General features: G+C 37.7%; 1 protein-coding gene across 1 annotated transcript in view; it reads right to left on the reverse strand.

Annotated features, from left to right (window-relative positions):
• ZNF711 (zinc finger protein 711) overlaps positions 1 to 2,672 on the reverse strand; it is a 37,049-nt gene extending 34,377 nt beyond the window's left edge. Inside the window, exon 1 of the mRNA XM_012647133.1 lies at positions 2,594 to 2,672. Coding sequence (XP_012502587.1) covers positions 2,594 to 2,672 — 79 coding nt within the window. The remainder of the gene's footprint in view (positions 1 to 2,593) is intronic.
• Between the last annotated feature and the right edge of the window lie 6,855 nt (positions 2,673 to 9,527).

Raw genomic sequence — 9,527 nt, forward strand, 5'->3', positions numbered from 1 at the left:
ATATAAAAAATGAAAACACCTAAGTATGAAGTTGTGCTGAGAACTATATATCAAAAAAAATAGAGAGAGTACTGTCTTTTAAGGGTTCAGAATCTATTTACCAAGGACAAATGGAAATTTAACATATTTTAGGTCAATATCATCTCTAAACACAAATGAGTTAGCATAGCACATATTAGTCATTCTTAATCTAATTGGAAATACAGAAAAGTAATCTCACCAAAACATAAAAACAATTAAGTTGTCATCGATTTATATACCTCAATTTAAGAGAACATAAAAATAAAATTTTTAAAAATGCATCATTTAAAAAAAACCAATAACCAAAAATACTACGAGGCAGTTGAATCATGAACAGGTATGTAATAAAAACAATAGCTTTAAACTTTTCTCTGGTATAAAACAGTTTATTTACTCTATTTAATTTGTTTTTAAAAGGGTTTAAGATGATACTATGGAAATACCAATTAAAAATTAGAAGTAGTTCTCAAACTTTTCAATTTTATTATTCCTAAAGAGAGAGGGAAAAGTGAATAAAAATTTTGCTTTCTACCCCATATTTATGTGACTATAACTGTGTATAGATGTATGTGTGTATGCATATTCTACCCAATTCAAATGAAAAGGACTCCAAGATGATGTGCTGTTTATCTTGTAGTTTCAGGTATGCCTTGGCACACTGCTACATGCCTCCAAGGTCACTCATACTCCAGTCTAAGATGCAAAGCTTTAGGCCAAACAAAATTGCTTTAATACATTAAAAATATTTCAAAAATCCAAATGTCTGTCAACTGATGAATGAACAAACAAAATGTGTTTTACCCACACAATGGAACATCATTTGACAATTAAAAAAATAAAGCATATACTGATACATGCTACAACATGGATGACATTGAAAACATGCTAACTGGAAGAAGTCAGAAACAAAAGGCCATATATTGTATGATTCTATTTATATGAAATGTTCAGAATAAGCAAATCCATAGACAGAAAGATTAGTGGTTGTCTAGGGCTGGTAGCAAGAGAGAATGGGGAATGACTGCTAATGAGTATGAGTTTTTTTTAGGATGATGAAATGTTCTAAAATTAGGTAGTAGTGATGGCTATATAATTTTGTGCATATACTAAAAACCACTGAATTATATACTCTAAAACTGGTGAATGATATGGTATGTAAATTATATCTCAATAAAAAGTAAAGAAGAAAAATAAAAATATTTTAATATGCATGTACTACCTCCTTAGCAACTAAAAGGAAATAAGTATTAGATGTAATAAAGGATTAATTAAACCTCAAGACATTGAGGGGGAACAATGGAAAGGAAGGTAAGAGGAACACTAAGTAAATATTCACCAGCAGCAATCATATTTTTTCATCCTTTGAAAGGAATCACATTTTACTTGCTCATAAGCAACTTCTTCAGGAATGAAGGGGGTTCTGGCACTTTATCAAATGCTACAGGGTAGGTAATATATTTTGTATTAAATGGAGAAAATACTATATTACTTCTGTTTTTAAAATAACTTATTTTAAAAGGTAAAAAAATAAAATTGACATTTCAACCAAAATTTATTTACCATACTGAAATTTAAGTGTTCCAATATTCTAAAAACTATCAACTCTCTAGCAAAGAATTCATAATGACATCTTCACTCTCTTACTTTTTGGGCCTATTATCCTTCCTCTAGAATTAATTCCTGTACTTTCTTTTACCCCAATCATTTCTAAATCATCCATAATCAATACAACTCATTTATCTTTTAGAAGAATAAATTCTAGTCCCCCATCATTAATTTCAGCTTCAACAACTGCATATTACCTTACGTTTCCTATTTTTTATCCTAATTTACTATGTCTTCTTTGCTCTCACTCCAATATTATCTTCAATTCTTATGATCTCATCCCTGCCTCTAATATTTCAGATACCTCTATTTCTTCTATAACTCAGACTAACTCTGGCCAAATTCAGTTTCTTTGTTGACTGTCAATAGAATCTTAGCATCTTCACCAAAATGACTACTGTTAAGAGGCTACTGAAAAACTTGGCCATAAAAGTAGGGAGTCTTTTCTTTTTTTAAAAAAAAAATGTATGCTAATGGTAAAACTTTCTAAGGAAATAGAATCGGAATATAATTAAGCATTTAGTGCACAATTTTGCATATATCACTATATAAGCATCTAACTTCTTTGAATTGATGGAAGCACTTCCTTTTCCAGCTTTATTAACAATGCAATTTAAAATGTATTTTAGAAAGCCAATTTGACATTTCTTACACGTGAGAGCTGATATATACTATCAGAGTGTGATATAAATATGCAGTTGTTAACGTAAATTGAGTTTTTCACTTCTAGTAACATATTACCACTATATTCCAAGTTTCCTTACCTCCACCTTCCCACAAATTGTAAGGATGATTTTAAGTAGAACACTGACACATAGTTTAAAGAAAATAAGCTCTACAAATGTATTTTCCTAGTAAAAGAACAATTTTTCACTGTAATTCTCTCCTTCCTCAATTTATTTTTGACTTTTAGTATGTTCTTACTTTTTAAAAAAGAAAGCAAAATGCAACAAAGAAAATGCTTTACCAAAATCCTGCATTATCATGGTATGGGCCATTCTAGAGTCTGATGTGTGTAATCCAAGACTTCCACCACCTGAATCCATACTTAGCAAAGTTCATTCACAAATATCTGCAAAAGAAATTATTTTAAAAATAGTTTAAATACATTTCGCTCAAAGTCAGTTGTTTTGAGGAAAAAAGTGCAATTGAAAATACGCCTCTCAACCAGGTGTGCAAAGTTCATTACAAAAGAAAAGAAAACAAACTAAAACCTTGATTAGATGTTTTATGTGACAACCATAAATAAAAGAAGGGCCAGGTGGACATAAACCAAATGTAATGGAGAATACAGCACAGTAAGGGTGATGAGCCATGGGGAAGTGACAGAAGCAAGCAAAAGAACAAAATTGCAGTGTTGAGGTTGCAGTTTAAATATGTTATAAAAGAAGGAAAAAAAGAACAAGATGACAACAGACAATAGTTGGGATATTTATACATTACTAGAGGACTCAGATGTCTAGTATTAGTGAATTTCATCCAGTGGTTCTCATCCATTTCTTCCAGACCCAGTTCAGCTCTGCAGCGAAGTTCTGCAGATAAACTTGTATTCACCTCTGGCTCCGGGGGTTCTACTTATAGTGTAAAATGTTCTATCCCAGTTTCCCTGGAGTTCTTTGAACCAGTAAGAACTTCTGGCCTCACTCTACTACATTCTCTTGTCTCACAGTTTTGAAGACTCATGAAACATGACAGCTACCTAAATATGGTAAAGATAAGATCAATCACATACAAATATTTAGCAAATTGTTTCTTTCAGCATTATCATTTACTTGTACTTGTACAATTGAATTGTTTTCATTAGTGATTAATAAAATTATGCTAGCTTCATGGTGGTTTTGAAAACAAGGGCTCACTCTATTTCATTTCAAATGATTCATCCTACATATAAGATTATCAAACAGTATGAACATAAAGTCAGATGCTTTCACTCAATATATTTCTTACAATTACATATCTTCATTTGTCTTCAAACATAAGACTCTAAGTAAATCAACCAAAAAACTATCAATTTTATAAGGCATTTATCTCATTTTCACCTGGAAATGTTTAACAAATTGGGCAATATTGCACAAAAGATGAAGTTATATCATTAATGACAGTTTTAGTTAGCTGCCATGTAAAACAACTCAATCTATGTTTAAGTACAGGGGGATCACTAAGGTTTTTTTCCTTGCCTAAAAGTTATTTAGGTATTTAGGAGGCAGGAGAGTCTCACAGAGTAACCTCTATCAACATTTAAGTTGTATATGTAAATATGCTACAAAAGTAGGTGACATAAGTAGGTGACATTTCCATGTATCAAACAATTCAGAGAGAATTACTTTATATGTGAGCAAAATTACAAATTTTTAGAATTCTTAGCTGTGTTTTATCTTTTTTCAAATACCATATTGTTTTCTGCCTTGCTGTTATGCAAAATGAGGTCAAGAGGTCAAGAGAATTCACAATAAATTACCTGTGTGTTCACACAGATAAATTAAAATACCATAAGGACTTATTCTTAACATTTTAAACAGTATACTATTTGGATTTTAATCAGACTAATTGCTTTCTTTATCACATAACTAATAGAACAATTACAAATGTCTTAAAATGTTTTAAAAACTTAATTTTAATTTTTAAATGAGATAAAACATTAATTTGTTAATCACCTTTATATCAGTGTCTCGAAGAAACTGTAGATTTTTTTACGTATTGCAAAGTAAAATCTCAGCAATTTCTTTTTATTTTTCCTTCTGAACTATGTTATTTTCTTTGGGAAAACGTTCTCTTTACCTATTACAAAAATACATTCAAAATTAGACATTTTAAAACATTTTAAACCAAATCTCTTGTGTACAACTTAAGAATGTTTTTCTTTACACTTGAATTTGTGGTGTGAGGCTGGGAAGGGCTCATATGCTCAAATCTGTGGTAATCTAAAAGGCAACCAAAAGGATTCCAACAGAAACAACTAGTTACTACAATATAAGCAATGTTATTACACTTAGAGTTTGACCACTTGATTAAACCAAAATCTTCTTTAAAGCACATTTTAAAAATCACTAACAACATCATATTTTGGAAAGTGAAAGAGAGCCAAGGGCAAGCTTTATTCTTGCAAATCCATACAGAAAAAATATGCACTACCACTCAGTGAAGTGTAAAAATTACAACACATAGTGCAACTACCACGGGAAGTATTACACTGTCTGAATACCAAACTGGAAAACGCTTTTCCCATATAGGAAGTTTCAATAAGATCAATAATAAATGAAGTATAAAAACTGTAGTGTGTTAAGCATTCAAAGGCCAATAGATAGGTAGGCTTCTTAGTCGTCTTAAGAGTGTATATTTCACATCCTTATTGAATGGAGGTAACTCACCATGTAGGTTCCAAGTAAATATCTTTTCATCAATGTACGGGGAGCAGAAAAAACAAAAAGGAAATTTTACTCTGATCTGTCTCCTCTAGCATAGCTCATTCAGGACCTAGCTTCTCAGTGATGTCAATAGGGTGACGAATAGAAGAGAAATGGTAAGGCAGCAGAGCAAGAGAATGCGAAAGTAGTATTTGCAGAGATGGGAGACAAAGGAGCCGTGGCAAGTAGCAGTATTGCAGCTTTGGACGCAGCCCTCTTCCCGCAGAAGTCTCCCTTTCCCACGACCATGCCAAGTTTCAATCATTTCGAGCAGAACGCTCACACGTGCCCTCTCCGATATTACCCATCCGACTGGATCTTATACCGAACGAGAGAACCTTCGCAGTGGAAAGGAAGAGACTGAGACAGGAATACCCTTTCCCCTCCTCCCTCTCATTTGGTGCAGCGGTCGCCACCGCTGCTACCCACCCCCTCAAGCCTCCTCCTGCTTCCTCTGCCCCGCTACAAGGGAGATGGCTGGGAACCAAAATGGTGGTGTTTTAGTGAAGGCGACAGTTGCCGCACAAGGCTGCCCCCGCCCCCCAGGCTCTGATGGCTCCCTAGCCCCTAAAATGCCCGATTCAGTGCCACTTCCTCACAAACGCCGCCATCCCCCGCACATTCCAAAGGTTACCATTAGCTGCGGGCGGAGGCAGGGGCGGGAGGCGCGAGTGAAAGGAATATTGGGGGGGGGGGAGTCGCTGAGACAAAATGCCAGGGGGACGCCGCATTCTTCAGTTCGCCGTTTTGTTTTCCGCCATTTTCCTGTCACCCTAAACCACCGACGGCTCAACGACGGCTCGGCGCTAGCTCCCTGGGTCTCTGGCCTAAGCAAAGAGGAGATTGGCTGAAAGGGAAACCCATACTTCCCTCGATTCCTCCAGCCCCTGCCTGCCGCTGAGGAGAAAAACTGTCCGACCGAGGCGGGGGGAAAGCTTAGAGACTAGACGCCACTTCCATTGTTCCCTTCGCCCTACACTACATGCTGGGTGTGAGCCTCTCCTCCCCTCACACAAGAGACGCTGAGCACGGCGGGTCCAAGTCCCTCTAGTTCCTCCTCAGGAGTCTCCTTACCTGCGGCCGCCGCCGCCAGTCAGGCTATGACCGCGCTCTGGATTGCTGCGGGGGGCGGCAGCTGTGGATCCGTAAGGTCCTCACGTTAGGGTTTCCGAGGTTCCGCAGCCCGAGCCAATCACAAGCTACTCTGCGTCTGGGAGGCGCGCAGCCTCGTCCTCCTTTATAACGCTGCTGACCTGCTGAGGTTGCATTACGTCACACTTCCCTTGCTGCAGGGTAGGGGGCCGAAGGCGGGGGGCGCGCACGCGCGCCCGGGAGATCTAGGCTCCCGCGCTGGGTTTGTGCTTGGAGACCCCGCGGACTTGCAGCCCGGGCTGCAGCGCCGGCCGAGTCCAAGTGCGCAAGCCCAGATCTTGGCGCGCCCCTGAGGAGTTTCCGTGGGAAGATTTTCTGTTTTACAGGTTTCCCAAGGGAGAGAATAGAGAGAGGGGAAGAATTAATGACTGAACGACCACTCTCTGAATCTCTAATAGATGTTGGACGATGTTAAAAAAAAAAATCGGCCCTACCCTCTAGGATTTGACAAATTAGGCTGACTAGAGTGACAAGAGCTATGCCTCCCCCCAATAAAACCTGTGTGCGTTTTGCAGTTTCCCACCCTTCTTCCTTTCATTCCTTTTGTGTTTCATAATGGTAGACAATTCGATGAAGAAAGTAAAGGAGAGTGAAGAAAGGCATGGAAGGGAAAGGTGGACAAGGGACCTAAATGAAAGAGAACACTAAATATCTCTTGAATGTGTCACTTTCAGCTTCTGTCTGCAAAAGGTGGGAGAACAGAGAGAAATTCGGTGGGTGAGGGGTGGGAAAGAGAGTGATGAGATATGACGAAAGGTAGGTAGAGACTAGATTGCATTCGCAAAGGGTCTTATGTTCTGAGAATTTAGTTTTAATTCTATAAGCATTTGGAATCGATAGCAGTGTTTAAGCATGGAAAGACTACGGTCCTGAAAAAAAAAAAAGATAACTCATTACCTTTGTGTAAGTCATTTGACTATTTACAAATAAAACGTGGTATTGTTCTAGATCCTACTTTCTCCAAGTCTTTATAACCTAATATACCACCAAAGGTTTTAAGACAATTATAGAAGATGTGAAAGCCCGAGAACAGTACCTGGCTCATAGATTTGGAAAACTTTCTCTGTAAAGGGCCAGGAAGTAAACTAACTCTCTGAACTGATGTAAACATCACAAGATGTAAATAAATAGTAGTAAATAAAATATTTTTGAAGGCTAAAGGGTCTCTGTCACAACTACTCAGCTCTGTCATTGTAACCAAAAAGACGCCATAGACAATATGTACACAAATGAGCATGGCTGTGTTCCAATAGAACTTTATTTATGGATACTGACATTTGAATCTTATTTCATTTTAATGTGTCATGAAAAATTACTCTTCTTTGAATTTTTCACCTATTAAAAATGTAAAAACCGTTCTTATTCTCAGTCCATAAAAAAACAGGCAGCAGTCCAGATTTGGCCTGCGTAGTTTGCCCACCCCTGTACGTGTCATTTATTTACACTTTTATTTTCCCTCCTAGATGAAGAAAGGTATTTTTATGAGTGTATTCCCATATATGACATTTTTCTATATTGGATACTCTGGCAAATACTACTTAATTGTCTTTTCCCAGTGGCGATTCCAACATGAGGACACTAAAAGAAGAAAGCTGAAAAACATGTGATGTGGGTTTTTACATCAATCACCTTTGCGAATGGTACACTGTGGTAGATAATTTTTAAAACCTTGGTCATCCTTGCTTCTCCCTTTTTCTCCAAACAACTGGTCAATCAAAATGTCCTGAGAGGCCAGGTGCGGTGGCTCACGCCTGTAATCCTAGCACTCTGGGAGGCCGAGGCTGCAGGATCCTTTGAGCTCAGGAGTTTGAGACCAGCCTGAGCAAGAGTGAGACCCCTGTCTCTACTAAAAATAGAAAGAAATTAGCTGGAAAATTAAAAATATACAAAAAAAATTAGCCGGGCATGGTGGCACATGCCTGTAGTCCCAGCTGCTCGGGAGACTGAGGCAGTAGGATCACTTGAGCCCAGGAGTTTGAGTTTGCTGTGAGCTAGGCTGACGCCACGGCACTCTAGCCCAGACAACAGAGTGAGACTCTGTCTCAAAAAAAAGAAAAATATTCTGAGAATTCTACCTCCTTAATATCTGTGTAATTCCTCCCCCTTTTCCCAGTCCTAATATCATTGCCTTGTTCAGGTTCACTTCCATTCTTATCTGGATTGCTGCAGCACCCTGCTAACTAATTCCTCTGTGTCCCTTCACTCACGAAGTCCCCAAATCAAAAATCACCAAATCAGGAAATTTTGTCAAATTGAGCCTCCCCACTTGATTCTCACTTCAGTTGAGGCCCTCACCAAGGGGACAGTTGTGATAGCCTTCTGACTCATTTCTCTACTACGAATCTCTCTACTCCACTTGATATCGTTTACAGTGTAGAGTCTACATTGCCACAGAATTCACTTGCATAACAAAACAAACAAAACTGATTATCTTACTCCTCTGCTTAAACATTGCATCAATTCCCACTAGAAGTCAAGAATGACACACAGGCAAGGACAGGAGAGTTGTGGGAATCCAAGCTGAACAACAATGGGGAAGACCATCCAACATATGTCCTTTAGATATTTGGTCAATATTTACATAAAGGAGGAAACTGACTACTATATAGAAGAAGAACTGTTAAAGATGGCTGTTTATGCTATTTTTAAAAATAGAATTGTTTTTATATCCATGCTTTAGCATTTTTGCAGTTTCATATTAGCCCCAAGACCAACAATATTAATTTGGTGTTATAAATTCTGTAATTTGGAGCTTGTCTTGTAGCTTGTTCACTTCAGTCCCTCTATATCCCCTGGTAATTTTGATCAACTAATAGTGTTTTGCTGTTACATTTAGAAACCAAATGTTGCTGTCTCTTCTCCCTCATGTGCCTCTGGAGTCATCAGCTATATTCTCTTTCTTTCTTTTATTTTCCTTTTATTTTTTTTTTTATTTCAGAATACTACAGGGGTACAAACGCTTTGGTCACATAAGTTGCCTTTGCACAACCCGAGTCAAACTGCAAGCATGCCCATCCCCAGACAGCCCACACTGCACCCTTTAGGTGTGAATTTACCCATCACCTCCTCCACCCTTCCACCTGCCTGATACCCAATGAATGTTATTTCCATATGTGTACCTAAGTGTTGATCAATTAGTACCTATTTAATGATGAGTAAATGTGGTGTTTGTTTTTCTGTTCTTATGCTACTTCACTTAGAAGAACAGCCTCCAGTTCCATCCAGGTTAATACAAGAGGTAGATCACCATTTTTTATGGCTGAGTAGTACTCCATGTATATATATATATATACACACACACACACCACATTTTATTAATCCACTCATGTTTATGGACACTTGGGT

This window comes from Propithecus coquereli, unplaced genomic scaffold (genome assembly GCF_000956105.1).
Source record: "Propithecus coquereli isolate 6110/MARCELLA unplaced genomic scaffold, Pcoq_1.0 Scaffold257, whole genome shotgun sequence".
Lineage (NCBI taxonomy): Eukaryota > Metazoa > Chordata > Mammalia > Primates > Indriidae > Propithecus > Propithecus coquereli.